Source organism: Martes martes (genome assembly GCF_963455335.1).
Source record: "Martes martes genome assembly, chromosome: 8".
Lineage (NCBI taxonomy): Eukaryota > Metazoa > Chordata > Mammalia > Carnivora > Mustelidae > Martes > Martes martes.
Window position 1 is genome coordinate 137026725 of NC_137895.1, and position 19959 is coordinate 137046683.

General features: G+C 45.4%; 1 protein-coding gene across 2 annotated transcripts in view; it reads left to right on the forward strand.

Annotated features, from left to right (window-relative positions):
• PRKCQ (protein kinase C theta) overlaps positions 1 to 19959 on the forward strand; it is a 177252-nt gene that overhangs the window by 155296 nt on the left and 1997 nt on the right. For both annotated transcript variants that reach the window (XM_080812404.1, XM_080812405.1), the window contains exons 16-17: positions 10121 to 10309; positions 18195 to 18323. In XM_080812404.1, the coding sequence (XP_080668530.1) occupies positions 10121 to 10309; positions 18195 to 18323 (318 nt within the window). The remainder of the gene's footprint in view (positions 1 to 10120; positions 10310 to 18194; positions 18324 to 19959) is intronic.

Here is a 19959-nt window from a genome sequence, read left to right on the forward strand (position 1 = left end):
ATTCTTTAAGATTTTATTTATTTATTTGTCAGGGTAGGGAGCACAAGCAGGGGGAGCAGCAGGCAGAGGAATAAGCAGGGTCCCCACTGAGCAGGGAGCTCAACGCAGGACTCCATCCCTGGACCCTGGGATCATGACCTGAGCTGAAGGCAGATGTTTACCCAACTGAGCCCCCCAGGTGTCCCACACTCTTCCATCTTTGACCCCCTTATTTCTTATTATATGTTCTTCATGAGTGATAGTATTTAGGACTCTAGTTTAAATCAATATGGCGAGCCCAAGCTTCTTGCTCCAGCTGCTACAGACCATTCAAACATAACAGGTCTCAAACTCACTGCCGCTGCTGAACCTGCTTCATCCCCCGCCTCCCCCTTATCTATCCCTTTCTTGGTAAATTACACACTCACCCATCTATTCACCTCGCTAGGAAACCAGGAATGATTCAACTTTTCTTTCTTTCTTACCCTTCCCTAATCCAAACAGCAAGACCTTCTAGATGTAGACCTCGGGACATCTATTCTCTCCCCTCCCCAATCTTGTGACTGACTTAGAAATCTCCCTTGATATCTTCTCAGTCCCCAAAATGAATTCTTTTGATCTGACCCCTGATGCCTCCCCAATTCCTTCCCCAACTTCCTGCAGCTGCCCTACTCCAGACCCTGAGCATCTCTCGTCTGGACCCTGGGGACACCCTCTGGCTTTCCTCTCCATCACCCACCCAACTGCCAGGGTACCCTCTTTACTTATTGTCAAACTTCTATAAAAGATGCTCCCTTATCATTTAAAAAGCATCCCCAGTATACGTATATTGTATATGAATCTCAAATATTATTGCCAACTCATATAGTCTGTATGTTATAAAACATGCATATAGAAGAATATAATCAAATTCTTTTCATTTTTAGTTCAACCTGATTTTTCTTAAGGTTTCATTTTTTAAGTAATCTCTATACCCTATGGGGGCTTAAACTCACAACTCTGAGATTAAGAGTCACACATTCTACCAACTGAGCCAGTCAGGCAACTCAACATCTATTTTAAGTAACTCAATTCTATTGTTTATTAATAGTATATTTATGCTTCATTAAAATATTGAGATTAAATTACTTCTTAAAATTTTGGTCTAACATTTTGGGACTCAGATTCAAATGGAACTGTTTTTAGCCCCCTTAAAATGTGGGTGACCAAGAGCTTCTACTTAGAGTACAAGAGACCTCTCTGCTGCCATTTTCATACAGTCTACATGTTTTCTTTAGCATTATCTTCAAGCCTGTTTGCAGATAACTTTAAGGATTTGCCATTTTGTGAAAATGAGTTCTGTTAAGAGAGAACCCAGCCATCTACATAATTGGGAACACAACACAAATGACATACATCAGGGTAGTAAGTAATAGTAAGGATGTTAACACACCTTACGTAAGCAAATGCACAAACACAGCCACCACATTCCCTCTGAGAGGGGGTTTCCCATTCTCCCCTCACGGGACCCTACTTCCTCTGTAAAGTTCTAGATGAGGGCACCAGTGTCACTCTTAATTTTTTTTTAACTAACTTAAATATAAGTTCTAATATTTTCTTCCCCCATCTCACTGTACCATCTGGTTGACCCCTACAGCACATGCACCATGTGGAAGTTCACTCCTGCACCAAGATACCAGACTTACCCTTCTAATAGGCAAGCCTGTCACTCCACTGTTTTCAAATCTTTAAGACATCCCTGTCATCAGCGGGGCAGAAGCCAAAATCCTGGAAATAGGTCTTCAGTAACATGTCTCTGGATTTGCATTTTGCATTCCTCCCTCTGTTCCTTAACCATATAATCTGAGGCCTTGGTCTGTGGTTATCCCCAGGATGAGCCCCCAAAGTCATCTTCTCCCTAAAGAGGTCTCTGGTTTCCTGAAATGATTATTTCTCCCTCTGTGCTACCACAGCACATGTGTAATCCAAGTTAACAGTAAACCATTTCTCCCAGTTAGAGCCCATGGTTTATCCATCTTAATGTCTCTACCCCTCAGCTTGGAGCACCCACCAACCATCTCCTGAATAAATGACCACACAGCACACACCCTCAATGTCCATTTGTGAACATATGCTGATTTCCCCACCACTGGCCCTTTTTTACACAATAAATCTTGCTAGCCTCTTCCTTCTCTATCCATGAAAATACTACCCATTTTCAATGTTCCACTCACACGTATCTACTTTAAGTTTTTCCTTTATCTTACTCACTGACCAATTGCCCCCTCCTCAAGAAAACAAAAAACAAAACAAAACAAAACAAAAAGGCATGTTCTCCTGCCTCTGAAACTTGATAAAAATTTAACTTTTCCTTCTTGTGGTTCTAAGTATATGCTGCCTAGTACTGTTTTTATGTGTATTCAGTTATCTCCAGGGGAGGGACCCTGTGGCAAATGAAAAATTGGCTAGACCAGGCAAAGCATTAAAAACACACAGGAGGCAAGATGGCGGAGGAGAAGTGGACTGAAATGACATCAGGTCACAGGAGTTCAGCTAGATAGTTGTCAAACCATGCTGAACACCTACAAACCTAACAGGAGATCCAAGAGAAGAAGAGCAGCAATTCTAGGAACAGAAAATCAACCACTTTCTGAAAGTTTATCTTAACAATATCTTTCCAAAAAACAAACAACAACAAAAACCCTTTTAGACCTTCATTATTATAGTCCTATTTTATCCCTCATTGTATTTGACCTTGTTTTTTGTATACATGTAGGTTTTTTTGTTGTTGTTTCTAAAAAATTTTGGGGTATAATTTCCTCTCATAGATCAAAATGTACCCTAAACCTAGCACAGGGCTTTGTTCTAGTCTCCAGCCTGAGCACACTCTTACCTCCCTTTTTTCTTCCTTTGCTTTTTCCAACCAACTGATCTTATCAATTCCTTAGAATCTTTTTTTTAAATAATTTTCATCTTTATAGTCATATTCCATCCCTTCATTGTGCTTACCCTTATTTATATATATATATATATATATATATATATATATATATGTTTTTCTTTCTTTAAAATTTTGGAAGGTAGTTTCTTCTAAAAGACCAAAATACACCCAAAACCAAGTGGGTGGCTCTGTTCTAGTCACCAGTCTAATATAAATATTATATATATATTATATATATATGAAATATATAATATATATAAGAGAAATTTTAAAAATATATATTTTTTTTAAAATTTCTTTTCCCCCCCTTTCTTTCTCCCCTGGTTTGTGGTCTCTTCTGATTTGGTTAGTGTATATTTTTCTGGGGTCTTTGCTGCACTTTTTTATTTTATTCTCTCATTCATATATTCTTATCTGGATAAAATGACAAGGTGGAAAAACTCACCACAAAAGAAAGAACAAGAGACAGTACCGATGGCTAGGGACCTAATCAATACAGACATTGGTAATATGTCAGATCTAGAGTTCAGAATGGATTCTCGAGGTGCTAGCCAGACTCGAAGAAGGCATGGAGGATATTAGAGAAACCCTGTCTGGAGAAATAAAATCCCTTTCTGGAGAAATAAAAAAACTAAAATCTAACCAAGCTGAAATCAAAAAAGGTATTAATGAGGTGCAATCAAGAATGGAGGCTCTTACTGCTAGGATAAATGGGGCAGAAGAGAGAATTAGTGGTATAGAAGACCAAATGATGGGGAATAAAGAAGCTGAGAAAAAGAGAAACAAACAACTACTGGACAAAGAGGGGAGACTTTGAGAGATAAGTGATACCGTAAGATGAAACAATATTAGAATAATTGGGATTCCAGAAGAAGAAAGAGGGAAGGGCAGATGGTATATTGGAGCAAATTATAATAGTTTCCCTAATATGGCAAAGGGAACAAGCATCAAAATCCAGGAGGCACAGAGAACCCCCCTCAAAATCAATAAAAATAGGTCCACACCCTGTCATCTAATAGTAAAACTTACTAGTCTTAGTGACAAAGAGAAAATCCTGAAAGTAGCTCAGGACAAGTCTGTAACATACTATGGCAGAAATATTAGATTGGCAGCAGACTTATCCACAGAGACCTGGCAAGCCAGAAAGAACTGGCATGATATATTCAGAGCACTAAATGAGAAAAATATGCAGCCAATAATACTATATCCAGCTAGGCAATCATTGAAAATAGAAAGATAAAAAGCTTCCAGGACAAACAAAAACTAAAAGAATTTGCAAACACCAAACCAGCCCTACAGGAAATATTGAAAGGGGTCCTCTAAGCAAAAAGAGAGCCTAAAAGTGATAGACCAGAAAGGAACAGAGACAATATACAGTAACAGTCACCTTACAGGCAATACAGTGGCACTAAATTCGAATCTTTCAATAGTTACCCTGTATGTAAATGGGCTAAATGCCCCAATCAAAAGATACAGGGTATCAGAATGGATAAAAAACCCAAACACATCAATATGCTGTCTACAAGAAACTCATTTTAGAACCAAAGACACCTCCAGATTTAAAGTGAGGGGGTAGATAACAATTTACCATGCTAATGGACATCAAAAGAAAGCTGGGGTGGCAATCCTTATATCAGATCAATTGGATTTTAAGCCAAAGACTGTAATAAGAGATGAGGAAGGACACTATATCATACTCAAAGGGTCTGTCCAACAAGATCTAACAATTTTAAATATCTATGCCCCTAACATGGGAGCAGCCAACTATATAAACCAATTAATAACAAAATCAAAGAAACACATCGACAATAATATAATAGTAAGGGACTTTAACATCCCCCTCACTGAAATGGACAGATCATCCAAGCAAAAGATCAACAAGGAAATCAAGGCTTTAAATGACACACTGGACCAGATGGACATCACAGATGTATTCAGAACATTTGATCCCAAAGCCACAGAACACACATTCTTCTCTAGTGCACATGGAACATTCTCCAGAATAGATAACATCCTGGGTCACAAATCAGGTTTCAACTGGGTACCAAAAGACCAGGATCATTCCCTGCATATTTTCAGACCACAGTGCTCTGAAGCTAGAACTCAATCACAAGAGGAAAGTTGGAAAGAACTCAAATATATGGAGGCTAAAGAGCATCCTACTAAAGAATGAATGGGTCAACCAAGAAATTAAAAAAGATATTTGCAAACAACATATCAGATAAAAGGGTTACATATCCAAAATCTATAAAGAACTTATCAAACTCAACAACCAAAGAACAAATAATCCAGTCGAGAAATGGGCAGAGGACATGAACAGACATTTCTGCAAAGAAGACATCCAGATGGCCAACAGACACATGAAAAAATGGTCAACATCACTTGGCATCAGGGAAATACAAATCAAAACCACAGTGAGATACCACCTCACACCAGTCAGAATGGCTAAAATTAACCAGTCAGGAAATGACAGATGTTGGAGAGGATGCAGAGAAAGGGGAACCCACCTACACTGTTGGTGGGTGCAAGCTGGTGCAGCCACTCTGGAAAACAGCATAGAGGTTCCTCAAAAAGTTGAAATACAGCCACCCTATGACCCAACAATCGCTCTACTGGGTATTTACCCTAAAGATACAAATGTAGTGATCCGAAGGGGCACGTGCACCCAAATGTTTATAGCAGCAATGTCCACAATAGCCAAACTATGGAAAGAACCTAGACGTCCATCAACAGATGAATGGATAAAGTGGTATATATATATATATATATATACATACACAAAGGAATACTATGCAGCCATCAAAAGAAATGAAATCTTGCCATTTGCAATGATGTGGATGGAACTAGAGGGTATTATGTTAAGTGAAATAAGTCAATCAAAGAAAGACAATTATCATATGATTTCTCTGATATGAGGAATTTGAGGGGGAGGGTCGGGGGTTGTAGAGGGAAGGGAGGGGAAAAAATGAAACAAGATGGCATGGGGCAGGCAGGGTCGGGGGGTGGGGAGAGACCCTTAAGAGACTCTTAATCTCATGAAACAAACTGAGGGTTGCCGGGGGCTCGGGGGGTGGGGATAGGGTGGCTGGGTGATGGACATTGGGGAGGGTATGTGCTATGGTAGGTGCTGTGAAATGTGTAAGACTGATGATTCACAGACCTGTACCCCTGGGGCAAACAGTACATTATATGTTAATAAAAATAATTTTTAAAAAACCCACCTGTGTGCCCAGAGCAAGTGGGACAAGACCATGAGGCCCACCTGGCAGACAGGAGAACCCAAATTACAGCAATAAATGCATTTCAGAGCAACATCAGGAGCTATGCAGCAGGACAAAAAAGGCAAACAAAAAACAGACTTCCCTTCCCAAAGCTGGGGAGTATCCCCAGTCCATGTCTCCTGAGACACTACTCTCTATGGTTGCCTGTGTCTTCCAGGGACAGGACTGAGGGTCAAACATAGAATTGGGGGTCCAAGCTCGTTTTGACAGAGACTAGGGAAAGAAACACAGAGACACCCTCTCTTAGTATATACTAACCACTTAGTAAATCCATGTGGGATGCCGGTGCGCAGAAGCAGCTCCCCGGGGAGAGCAGGAGTCACTTGAAGACCCAACAGGCGCTGGGGGAGGGCGGGGGGGAGTTTGGGGGGGTCCCTTCATGAACTCGGACAGCACATCAGTGCAGTGAGCTTATACAGATGCAACGCCCTAGCTCCGCCAGGCAGATGGAATTGCAGACCGCTCTGACTGCTGGAGAGGAAGGAGACTGACGTCAAGGCGCAGGTCTTTACTCTCTGAATCGTTTGAGTCAGGTTGGGGGAGGGAAGGGGACAAAAAGATGCTGAGGCCATAAGAAGGCAGCAGCGGTTGAGACAGAAACAGGGAAAGGGGCCACTGCAGACGGGGTTTCTCCACCACTTTCTTTAAAAATATCGACAATGTGAGCCTTGATAGCCTGAGGCTTAATCCAGGAGACATTAAATATGAAAGAAACAGTATGTAGTAAGCCCCCGCCCCCAGCAAGGACCAGCGTTCAGAATATCGCTTCAACTCCGTCACTAGGACATCCTAAGCAAGACAGGTAACCTCCTAACGTCTAGTCACTGTCCTTTGCGAAATAGGGACCACAGGACCTACCTCAGGAGTTCTTAGAGAAAAAAAAAAAAAAAAAAAAAGAAAGGAAGAAAACACATAACGGATGGCAAACACCTAACCCAGGTCCGCACCCTTCTGTTCAGGCACTGTGAACCTGCACTGTACTTCTTCCTCCCGACCTAAGACAAATTCTTTATTAACATTACCTAGCTTTAGAAGGCTTCATTTCCACCACAGCTGCCTGCGGTCCTTCAAATTTCTTTTTATTTTCAGCGTGACAGAATTCATTGTTTTTGCACCATACCCAGTGCTCCACGTAATACGTTCCCTCCCTAATACCCACCACCTGGCTCCCCCACCCTCCCAACCCCCCGCCCCTTCAAAACCCTCAGGTTGTTTTTCAGAGTCCATAGTCTCTCATGGTTCACCTCCCCTTCCAATTTCCCTCCAAATTTCTCTTCATCTGTCCTTGCAGATGAAGTTGTTGATGAAGTCGGTCCCTCAGAGCAGTTTCTGGTTGCTTTGGGCTCCCCCTGGTGACAAGCCCTGGGAATTGCATGTGAAGCAGCTTTCCCCGGCCCCTCCCAATTGAAGGCAAATACACCAGAACACAGATTGTGTGCCTATGCTCACACAGGCGCCCCTGTTTTCTTTATCACTCTCCCTGGATCTACTTTTAAACTTTGCCTTAAGGAATATTCTATCTTCTCTAAACTTGAAAGTTAAATTTAATACTTAATATTTTAAAAGTTAAGTATTTAAAGTATTTGAAAATTGAGCTAAGGATAGTGGTTAGAATTTTTATGCTGGAAATCATTGCCAGATCACCAACATCTGTCTGCAGCTTGGTCTTTATTTTCACGAATGGGTAGCTGTTGATCCAGATGTGTCCTTATCCCAGAATCTATAGTCCTTTCCATAGGACACAGCACTCGCCTTCCCTACTTTTCCCTGGGTTCTCACGACAACCCGGTAATAAGCCAGCCAGAGGTTATCACCACTTTTCACAAGTGAGGCACAGAGGGGGTGATGGAGTCTGCCCCAAGTACACCAGAAGGGACTGAGCCAGAGCTGGAACGCACAACATCTTGCATGGCCGTCTCAGCTTCCTTGTGGTTTATCAACTCTGGTGTTGGAAACGCTTCCGCTACCATAACCTGGAGCCTTTCTCCAGACGGAGCTCCTTCCCCAAGGACAGGCGTGCGGCGGGGCGGCAGCCAGAGCTGGCAGCTGTGCGCTCGTTCTGCTGCATCAAAAGATTCACCAGCATCGAGACATGGAATGTCTAAAAAAACCAGCATCATTTTTCTTTCCTAAAGCCACCAGTGCTGTAATTCTACCGTTCATTCCCAGGGCCCACTTAATTCCATTTCAAATGAGGAACTCTAACCGTAAAATGACCTTCGTGGGTTTATGGATATGTGCTCACACGGGCGGTGGTGGGGGGAACACAGAGCTGGGCTTCAAACTACAGGTGGAAAGGATGGCCCATCCCAAGAGAGTCTCGCTTTTTAATTTTGTCCTTCAATACTATTATCGCTTCTCCATTTTGTGTAATGAGGCAGCTTGTCCCCAACCCATCCTGGGAGTGGCAGCCATGAAAGACAAGAATTTTCTCCTGTTCATTTAACAAATTGTTGTGTTCCTACTATGTACTGGATTTAATTGTGGCAAAATATACATACTGTAAAAGACACCATCTTTCCATTCTTAAGAGTATTATTCATGAGTGTTAAGCATAGTCCTATTATTACACAACCAATCCCCAGAATTTTTTAATCTGGCACAACTGAAACTCTACACCCATTAAACAGCTCCCCATTTCCCCGAACCCCAGCAACCCTCATTTTACTTTCTGTCCCTATAAATCAACCCCTTCTAGGGCCCTCATAGAAGTGGAATCATACTGTATTTGTCTTCTTGAGTCTGGCTTATTTCACGTAAGCACAACGTCCTCAAGGTTCGTCCAGGTTGTATCATGTGTCAGGATTTCATTCTGTTTTAAGGCTGAGTAGTCATCTGCTGTATGTAGAGATCACATCGTTTACCCATCCATCTGCTGATGGACACAATGCTCCGTGTAGAGAAGGCCGCAGCTCGGTTTGTTAGGATCACAAGCACTGAGCAGTGTCACAGGTACACGAGCGACGTCCCAACATTAAATAAGGAAGTGGTTGAATACGGAATACAAAATCTTTGCCACCAGGAGAGTGGATTGGTGGAAGGGTAGCAATCTTTTTAAAATGTGGGTGAGATCCCAGGCTTTAAACTCACTTCCCTAAAGGACAGACCCGACCAGTTCCACTCAAAGCGCTGCTGTCGAGCTGCGCACCAGTCTCAGGGAGTAGATTTCTGCATCTGAAGTCTGGTATCCTGGTCTCTCTTGGCATACTCCCTGAATCTTTTTTTGTTTTGTTTTGTTTTTTTGAGAGACAAAGAGCTCAAGTGGGGTGAGGGGGAGGGTCCAGAGGGAGAGAGAAAATCCCAAGCAGGATCCTTGCCCAGCAGGACTCGGGGCTCAATCTCACAACCCTGAGATCATGACCTGAGCCAAAATCACGAGTCGGACACTTAACCAACCGAGCCACCCAGGTGCCCCACTAACTCGGACTCTTTAATGGTGACCATAGATGGGACTCGTTAGTTGTACAACTGTGGCTGGACAGGCTTTAAGGGATGGATTTGGTCAGATGATCTCTTTGAAGTTGTGAGTAACTACTGAAAGTTTTTGCAAAGTCTCAGGAGGGAAGTCAGTAAAACACGTGGGTTTGGGTGAACTATTCACAGGAGAGCATAGATACACACCAGCTTCCTTAGGTCCGAGTCCACCACACAAGTCTTCACATGGCAGGTGGGAAAATGGAGGCTAATGGCACATGTCAGTTGTACGTAAGGCCAGAAGAAAAGTAGACATTAAAACCAAAAAAGGCTCAGTTTGGCACTGTCTAGTCATTTCTATTCAATCGTCAGCTTCTCAAAAGATCCGTTTCTGGCGTGATCCGTGTTAAAACCACATACTGTCATCACCGTCAACAATTTACTGAGTGGTGTTGAGAAGTTCAAGAGGGTTTTCACTCATCCGCCTCATGTTTATTAACTACATCTCTGCCTCTTGATCACACAGATCTTGTTGGGTCAGAAATACAACCATTCTGTTGACTGGTGGTCCTTCGGCGTTCTCCTCTATGAGATGCTAATTGGTCAGTCACCTTTCCACGGGCAAGATGAAGAAGAGCTTTTCCACTCCATCCGAATGGACAATCCCTTCTACCCTCGATGGCTTGAGAAGGAGGCGAAGGACCTTCTAGTGAAGGTAAGAAATGGAGTCAAGGAGACTCCACAGGATTAGTACTGGGCATTCTGCCTGGTGCTCCCATTCATTTCTAGGTTCCAATGTATATATAGTAAACAGTAGTCGTCTCAAACTGGGCTTAAATGGGATGCTCACCATCTGTGTCAACGAGGCACCAACAGGATGAACATTAGACAAAATGAGAAGATAAACATCCGTGTGCACAATTTAACAAGGAATGTCCAAAAACAAGTTCCAGGACTACTGAATGCCCTCACTTTGAGATGTGACTGGCACCTTGACACGGGCAATTTGTGGCTAGAAACTCAACCTTCGGTTTCCCCTCACGCCCGTTAAACAGGTTCGGTCCGGTGAATCTTACCCTTCCCACCTGGACAGGATGTAGGACTTTTCTGCTCACTCAGGCCAACGACAAATCTCTCATCACTCCTAAGCCGTAAAATCTCAGTTCAGAAATTAAAACTCTTCAACCCAAGACAGAAGTCATCACATCAACCTGATCTCTAATGCAAAGACTTCTAATCCCTCTCCCCCCATCAGGTTCAGGGCTGGCAGCCACTCACCTATGGAGAAGGGAATGTGGTTATATGGTGGTCAGCTGTGCCCTCCAACTGTGTTCTCTTCCTAACTCCTGGGTTTCTATTTCAGACCATACCAAGTTAACGTAGGGGGAGGACGGAGGGATGAGGAGGAGAAACAATTGTAATTTTGTGGCTGGGTGGCTTCATGCTCTGAACCTGGTGGGTTGTGAAGGCCAGCAGTTTTGTGAGACATTCTAGTGGGTCTTTGGGCAGTACCAGTGAGTGGGAACATTTTCGACTGAAGCCCTTGGTACCCAGGCAATTGAGTCCATTCCCTGGCTCAGCTGCTGTACCAAACTCCAAGTCCATCTCACCAAGCCCCCTCCCCACTCCCTGCCTGCTGGATGAGCCTTTTAGGCAGTATTCAAAATTACGCAGACCAGCTCTCCTGCCACATTCCCTTCCTGTGTCCCCTGGAAATATTGATGCATTTTCCCCTATAACTCCGAGTTCAGACAGTCAGCATCTCCGCAGCAGTCTCCAGAACACAAAAGTCAGACCCCTGACCTCGACAGCCCAGAACGAGTGCAGAACGGGTAACGCCACCGAGGGGAACGGGGCTCAGAGAATCACTTGCTGTGAACCGGGAGCTCCCAGGGCAAACCAATGAAGAGACATAAGCAGCAGCTGAGAGCCATCATTGAAGACTGGATTTTAGGCAGAGTCCCAGTTTACCGTTGTAGAGGACGCAAAACACAGTGTTTGCGTACAAAGAACAAAAACAAACCCCAGCACTACAACATGCTATCACATAGAGCCACCACCTGCTCTCAGGGAGCTTCCCAGCAACTCTCCGGCCAAGGAGACGTACCGGTGTGAGCAAGACGCTGACAAAGCTGAAACAAGTGGACCAGAAACGCAGGTGTTTTGAATTCTGGCATCACCCATTTCTGCCGGCTTTTTAAAAAACATCCTTTAGGGAAATAATTTTCAGCCTTGCTGTCTTTCTACTGAAATGGGAGAACAGGATAAGACCTTTCAACATGAGAACTGACCAGTGGATTTTAAACCTAAACTAAAAAAGAGGTCCAGGCCCACCTTTTTTCACGAGTCTGCTTCTCTCTCCTGAACTCCTTGGACTGACACATGAAGGGCAGCCGCTGCTTCTGCTCGCAAACAACTGACAACTCGTCCAGCGTCTTCGAAATGTTGAGGCAACTCTAGAGCTCTCCCTCAGGAACCAAGATGTTGATTCTAAGGTGGGGACGAAGCCCCCCCAGGACACCCAGCCCAAGGCTGATGGCGTTTGAAATCCGAGCCGGTTCAATGCAGCTCTGTTACCCGAACAAGCCATCAACCCAGAAAACTCTCGAAAGACCGGTTAAACACACGTTTAATGACGGGACAACACACGTATAAAATGAAAGCGGAGTCCCAAAGTTAACCAATTAGAGAGAGGACTGCGGTAAAAATGAAGTGAGCCGGGCTGGAAAGGAAACGGTTCTGCTTTACATAAAGGCAAGTTCAAACGTTACCCGAGTTGCCGCTTGACACGCGGCTTCGGGTGAGGACGGTTGGCTGCAGCCCCCGCAAACACGGATCCCAGACGGACTCACACAACACATTTACCTACTCACAGTTCTGGAGGCTGAAGTCCAAGGGCAGGGCCCGGCAGGGCTGGAGGAGGCTGTCTTCCCGGTTCGCAACTAGGCTCCTTCCCGCCTCGTCCTCTTATAGTGGGGGAAGCGCCCTCTGCTGTTTCCTCTTAGCGAATCTGTTGGACCAGGTTCTGCCCATGTGACCCCACTTAGCCTTAACTGCTCCCTCCCTCCAGGGGCGCTCACCTTGGGGATTGGGCTTCAACGTGTGGATTCTGCTGGGACCCTGAGAAAGCCTGAGCCAACACAACCCACCAGGAGGAGGAAATAAGGGAACAGTCCGGGGGCTGCCTGGAGGCGGTCCACCCTCAACTGTTGATGTCCCATGAAACTCAACAGCTGTGCTTCCCAAACCCAGCTCCGGCCCGGGATCCGGGAGGGCTCCCAGCAAGGAGTGAGGGCGAAGGAGGAAGGGGGCCAGGTGGAGTTAATCAGGAGGGAATGCTGGGAGTGATGGTGTCCAAAGACAGAAGTACTGAGTAGGAAGAAAAGATCACTTCCAGTTGGAGGAAGAAAGATGGCGAGTCACGTGTATGGAATATTACTCAGCACTAAAAGAAATGAACTATCCCTGGTGCACAAAATGGCTTGGTTGGATCGCAAGGGCGTTAGGCTGAGCAACCAGGAAAAGCCAGTCTCAGAGGTCACGTCCTGTGTGAGTCCACTTGTGTAACATTCTCGAAAGGACATTGTGGAGACAGAAATCAGATTAGTGGCCGTGGGGGTTAGGGAGTGTGACTGTAAAGGGGTATCCCAAGGGACAGCTTTGTGCTGACAGGACAGTTCTGGGTCTTGTGTGTCGTGGTAGTTAACCAGATCTACATGTGGGATAAAATGACAGGAACTCGGCGCACACATTTTATCAATGCCAATCTCCTGGTTCTGATATCATACTGTAGTTATATACGATATAAGCATTATTGGGGGAAGTTGGGGGAAGAGTACACAGGACCCTGTATTAGGGTTTTTTTTTAAGATTTTATTTGTCAGAGAGAGAGCGAGGGAGATCAGAAGCAGGGGGAGCGGCAGGTAGTGGGCGAGGGAGAAGCAGACGCCCCACTGAGCAGGGAGCCCAATGCAGGATTCGATCCCAGGACCCTGGGATGATGACCTGTGCCAAAGGCAGATACTTCACCAACTGAGCCACCCAGCTGTCCCCCCCCGTACTAGCTTTTAACATCCTGTGAACCTGTATGTAAGGACTGAATGCGCCCACCCCAAATTCTGTATTGCAGCCCCAACCCCTGAAGTGATGATGATAGGAGGTGAGGCCTTTAGGACATAATTAGTCGTAGATGCCAGGATGAAGGTGGGGCCACCATGATGGACTAATGCCCTTATACAAAGAGGAAGAGAGAGATTCCTCCCCCTCCGGTACACTCACCAAGGAAAGGTCACGTGAGGACACAGCAAGAAGGTGGCCACCTACAAGCCACGAAGAGGGTCCTCACCAGAAACTGCCCAGGCTGGCACCTGGGTCTTGGACGTCCAGCCTCCAGAACTGTGATAAGGAAATGCTGATCGTTTAAGCCACCACACCGTCCAGGGCCCTTGGTTATAGCGGCCCAAGCAGACCAAGACACTATAATTATTTCAAAATAAACAGGTTATAAACAAAATAAAATCTAAGGCAAACATGTCAGCAAATACCAAAGCCAAAATCACGTGCAGTTTCAACAGCAGGAAAAAGATTTGCGGGGAGGGCGGAGAAGAAATCAGGTTGAACAGAGCAGGAACCAGGACAGCGGAGGATAAAGAATGGGGGAGGGAGGGAGGGACCAGTTTGTGAAAGTGGTTTTACATCCATGTGGAGGACATGGGGCTAATTCTTTCCACGCGCGGGAGTCAGGATTCCCTGTCCTTGCTCCAAGAGGAAGAAAGTCCTCTCGTGCGTCCTAGCAGTTGGGCGGATGAAAGTTAGTTTCCCCCCGGCGATTTGCTGACAATAAGACTGGCCTCGAGTTTCATCTCTGCTCCCCATTTGCTCTGTAACTTTGATCCAACTTCCCCCACATCCTCGAGCTCCCTTTTCTACAAAGATCAAAGGGGCTATCATTTCTGAGAAACTTCCTCTCGGGAAGTGTAGGTCCATAAAGTGTCGCACAACCCAGAAGTAATCGGTCCTCTGAGAAAGCGGCGCCCGCTCCAGCCGCAGCCCCGCGTGGGACTCCGTCCCCTCTAGCCGTGGCCGGGCAGGGATGCACACCCCCGCCCACGGCACTGATCCAATTATTGGGCGGAGGAGGCTGCGCTCCATCACGGATTGGAGCTGCGCCGCGGCTGTCTGGCCGGCTCTTGCCAAAGAAACGCCCTCGTGCATTCATCCAGGATGTCCTGCCCATGTATTTGGAAACTGCTGGGAGAGGAGTGATCCCACGCAGAAACAGCCCTGGCTCCTGTAGAAAGATCAGAGGAGGGAATGAGGAGGGGAGGGGACGGCAAGGACAGGCGCTGTGCGCTGGCCGCCGCCCTCTGCAGCCCGGCACTGCGCTCTAGCCCAGACGGTCGAAGGAGTTTAAACAAACTCCGGCTGCGTCCTGGCCACTCGTGCACGAGGGGTGCTGTTTCCTATAAATGTAAACCACCCTCTGACAGCTTTTGTGAACAGAGACAAGGCTTTATTCATGGACACACTGAGTCCCTGGGTGCCGCTTCCGTGGCACAGAGCCGATGGCCTCCCACGAGGTCACCAGTCATCTCCATGACCTGCAAGGAGGAGGGGTGATTTGTGGCAGGACAGAGAAGGAAATCACTAACGCGTGCAATACTAGAAGGAAACTGGCGTCTCAAAGCTGGAGATCACATTATATTCCCATTACACATTTTATCTTTAAAAAGATAAAAAATAAAAATATATCTATTTTTTAAACTTCACGGGTACATAGACCAGGCTCAGAAAGCTTTGTCATGATGCCCTAGGTACAAATGCCATTTGGTACTAGGAAAATCTAATGGGAAGCAGCGTGACGCACATGCAGCCTAGGGCAGTGACTTCTAATTTACTTCACTACAACCTTTAATTATAACAACATGAGCTAGTTTTTGGCCCACTCTTGAGCCACTCACACCTTCCCTCTCGTCTTGTTTCATCAAAATGTCCTTAAGAAGTAGAGATCAATAGGGTATTTTATGATTGTTTCAAGGGAAGAGATATGGGGAAAGTCGCTTATTCCCTCTGCTTCTAAAAAATCAATCTGGTTTTCCATCTGTTGATTTACATTGGTGTCTGAGTCTACAGAAAAAAAAAGTTTCACTGTGAAGTTGGTGCCTTTTCTGTATGCTGTTCTATGTGCTAAAAACAAGAAGCTAGCAGAAAGTGAGGACTGAAGACATATGGTCTGTAAGTTATAAAGTAGGGCCACTTGCTCACTTATTCAGCAAACAGTCATTGAGCATCTTCTTTGTGCACGGCACTGTGTGCCCCTGGAAGAAAGCATCTGCCCTCAGAGCTACACTCTAGTAAAAAAATACTCTTAAAAGATATTTATATATAGTGATTCTTTATCTAATGAAGGGAAGATGTTCAGATGTCCTGTGGAACCCACAGGAGAGACTATTCAACACCAAAAACGAGAAGAGGCTGCTTATAATTTAAGTTCTACCCCTGACGATGACAGGATCTGTGATCTTGAGCAAGTTACAGAGCTACTCTGAACCTTAGTTTCCCCAACTGACGATAGGACAGTGATATCTGCTTTTGGAATCTCTTTTTAAAACCAGGGTGATACAGCTGAGGCATCTAGCACCATGCCTGACTCTCCAAGAACGTTGGTTGGAATGAGGCCCGGAATCAACCATATGACCATGAGCTTGACTTGAAGGGCAGGGAGAGCTCACGAGGAGTTAAGGGAATCAAAGAAAACCTCACAAAGAAGAGGGGACATTTAAAGACCGGTGGGCTGGGACATAAAGATGGGGAGAAGGAAATGGGAGCAGAAGGTGGAGAGAGGTATTTCCTCTCAAGATGGAAAGGTCACTAGCAAAGGACAGAGGTAGGAAAGACAGGTGGCACATTCGGTGAGTAGACATGTCTGGACAGAGGAGAGGGTTACGGTGGGAATGGAAGAATGTGTGTCAGCAGAGGCCACAGAGAGCCTGGGATGGCCACCGAGGCGCAGAGGACATAGGACTCCCCATGGCATAGGATGACCTTGCTTCACCCTGAATTTTATAGGTGAGGAGACTGAGACAGATGACCTGCCCGAGGCCATTTGCTAATAAGTCTCTTGGGGGACAGCCTCATGTTAGTGGTTTTCTAAGAGAGCTTTAAAGCCTTAAGTTCCATTAAGAGGCCTCTGCGGCCAGCATAGGGTAACCGGGGGAGGACGTTAGGACGACTAACCATGTGGATGTACTAGGAGGTTATATTAGCATTACACTTGGATTTAAAAAAAATTATCATAATTACAAAAAAGAAGGAAAAAAATCTCCACTTTGCTACAGCATGTTGGTTTTGTTCTTTTAGTTTGGGGATTTTGCGGGGGAGGGGTTTGGTAGAACCTTTAAAGATTTTCAAGTAGGAAGGCAAGACAAGTAAAGTAGTGTTGGAAAACACATAGACTGGCTATTCTTAAAAAGGCTAAAAACAAGAGATCCCTGTAAATTAGTTGTTAATGGAGGTCAGGCCCTGCCCGAGCCTCATGGAAAAATCACGGCATTTCACTGTGGTTTCTGTTTCAGAGACCCGCGGTGTCCTTATGATACCCTGTAGTTAGCTGTTACTTTATAAACAAACATCTAGCTGGGGAAGGAAAAAGTGGCACCCACGGCAGGCACTCGGGACCCGTGGCTTCCCTGGGTCCTGTGTTTAGACTCTCCTATTCCATACTGCTCTTGACCTTCTGTGTTTGAATTGGAAGAGTTTCCAAGTTTCTTTCCTGTCCTGGCCAATGTTCAGTTTGACCTTGTGGGAGAAAGTAACAGGAGAGGGGACAGCACACAAATATATCTTTATATATGGAACAAGTCGGAAAATATTAAAAGATGATTTGACTTAAATATTATTTTACCAGCAGGCTTGCAGATGCCTGACCCAAAGCGGACTCTCGGCAACTGGTTTATATTATCCCTAAAGTGAGCTTTTCCTCACGGCAGGACTGCTCTCCTTAGAAGGCAGCTTCATCAGAAATCGAAGTCGATTAATGCGCAGTCAACCAAGCAACAAATGATCCACATACTCTCTGTGGCTGGGTTTTACAGACCAGGCATCAGTGCACACGTGTGTGTGTGTGTGTGTGTGTGTGTGTGTGTGTGTGTGTCTGTGTGTGTGTGTGTGTGTGTGTGTGTGTGTGTGTGTGTCCTCCTACCATGCCCCCCCCCCCCAGAGCAGTCCCGCAGGAAGGACACCTCACTCACTTCACATGTGAGGACACTGTGAGTCAGAGAGTCCCCTAACCTGCCAGAGGTCCTATACATGTAGGATGTATACAAAGCTGATTTCAAACCAGGTTTATATCCCTTGAAAGACAGCACTTCTAGGGTAAGGAAGCAAAAGCCCAGATTCTGGAATGTTCAGAAGGCTCATTTGAGGGAGAATGTTGTCACCAGTGTGACTGGAGGCGATGGTTGGTACTGGTAAGTACAAAAAGAAGGTTAGAAAAGTCAAATTCCGTGGCTCTAGGCTTGTGCACTAAGAAATGCGATGTCATCTGAGGCTGACCAGCTGGTCCCTTGAGAAGTAACGGCCCCCTTTCTGCCGCTGCTCAGCTCTTCGTGAGGGAACCAGAAAAGAGGCTGGGAGTGAGGGGAGACATCCGCCAGCACCCTTTGTTTCGGGAGATCAACTGGGAAGAGCTTGAAAGAAAGGAGATTGACCCACCATTCCGGCCCAAAGTGGTAAGGACCCACCAGGACCCTTTGCTCCCCGCCCTGCCTGCTTTGCTTCTCCCCCAGCCTGGGCTGCCTGCCCGCCCCTGACCCCTGCCTGAGCACCAGCTTTCCTCCTGGGTTCAGTTCGTTGAGGAAAGGGCTTCCTTAACTATGGTTCAGGTTGGTTGGCCGGTGGGGGAGCGGGATGCAAGGGGATGTTACTCTTGTTTGGAATATCTAACCTCCATGCTGAAGTCATGTGCCTGCATGAAAATGAACTGCTCGGCGTACGTGCAGTACATGCGTGTGCCAGGAGACTCTCTGAGAAGATATGGAGCCTTTGCACGGGTACATCCATGCTCCATGGTCCCTCTACATGACTCAGACTTGGATGTCAGGGATGTGGGAACCATCTTTTCCATGCTATTTATTCAAGTCTGCCTGACATTTATAATTCGTTCACGCAACTCTATTCTCTAATGGTGATCGTTATGTGTTCTTCTGTTTAAGGAAGAAGTCAGTTGGGGCTTGGGAAAAGACAGGTCTCTAAATTCCCATGTGTATGCTGCCTAGCAAAAGTCACTAAGCTCCCTAAGGAAAGGCAGAACGACCTGGCCACATGCAGAACCGGCCACCGTAAAGTGAAGACAAAAAAGCGTGGTTAGGATGAAAGAGCTCTGCAGACGGATGTTGAGAATGGTGCATGCATGGTTCAAATGGTTGCTTTTAGGTTAGGTTTATTTCACTACCATTTTTACAAGAAATGATTTTTTTTTTTTTTAAGAGTAAAGCAAAGTGGTGGGTTTGCCACCCACTCCTGGTGATTACTGAGAAAGAAGCAGTAAAGACCTGGGTAGATAAAAAACCATCTCTGCTCTCTTTTTGCATGGAGAGGGCGTAGGCTTGTGGATTCCAAAGCAGAGTGCTTCACTCTAGAAAAGAGCTACTCCTATTAGGAGAGTAGGTGGCCAGAAGCAGCAAGTGTGTTCCCAGGGTTAGCAGAGTCCGTCTCAGCGTTTGTCCCCAGCTCTGGGGATGCGCTAAGTGTTCTACAGGCTGGCCTCCAGCACCCTTATTGTTTGTGAAAGTGCCATGCCTAATCGATGAGCTAATAAGTTGTGATAAAAGGGTGAATACCCAACTTTTGCATCAACATGGAAGGGAGTGGAGGAGATTATGCTGAGTGAAATAAGTCAAGCAGAGAGAGTCAATTATCATATGGTTTCACTTACTTGTGGAGCATAAGGAATAACACAGCGGACATGGGGAGAAGGAAAGGAAAAGCGAATTGGGTGAAATTGGACCGGGAGACGAAGCATGAGAGACTGTGGACTCTGAGAAACAAACTGAGGGTTTTGGAAGGGAGGGGGATGGGGGGTTGGGTGAGCCTGGTGGTGGGTATTATGGAGGGCACGTATTGCACGGAGCACTGGGTGAATCTTGGAACACTACATCAAAAACTAATGAGGTACTATACGGTGACTAACATAACACAATAAAAAAAATCAAAATGAATTTTTACCTTTTTTTAGCTCATTAGAACAATGTGACTCCTGTCTCAACTTCCATAGTACATTATAATCAACTTGATATTGTCCACCTAAAAATCAGCATTTTGATCTACACATTCCCTATAGGACAATTCTTGATTCTGCCCGTAGGA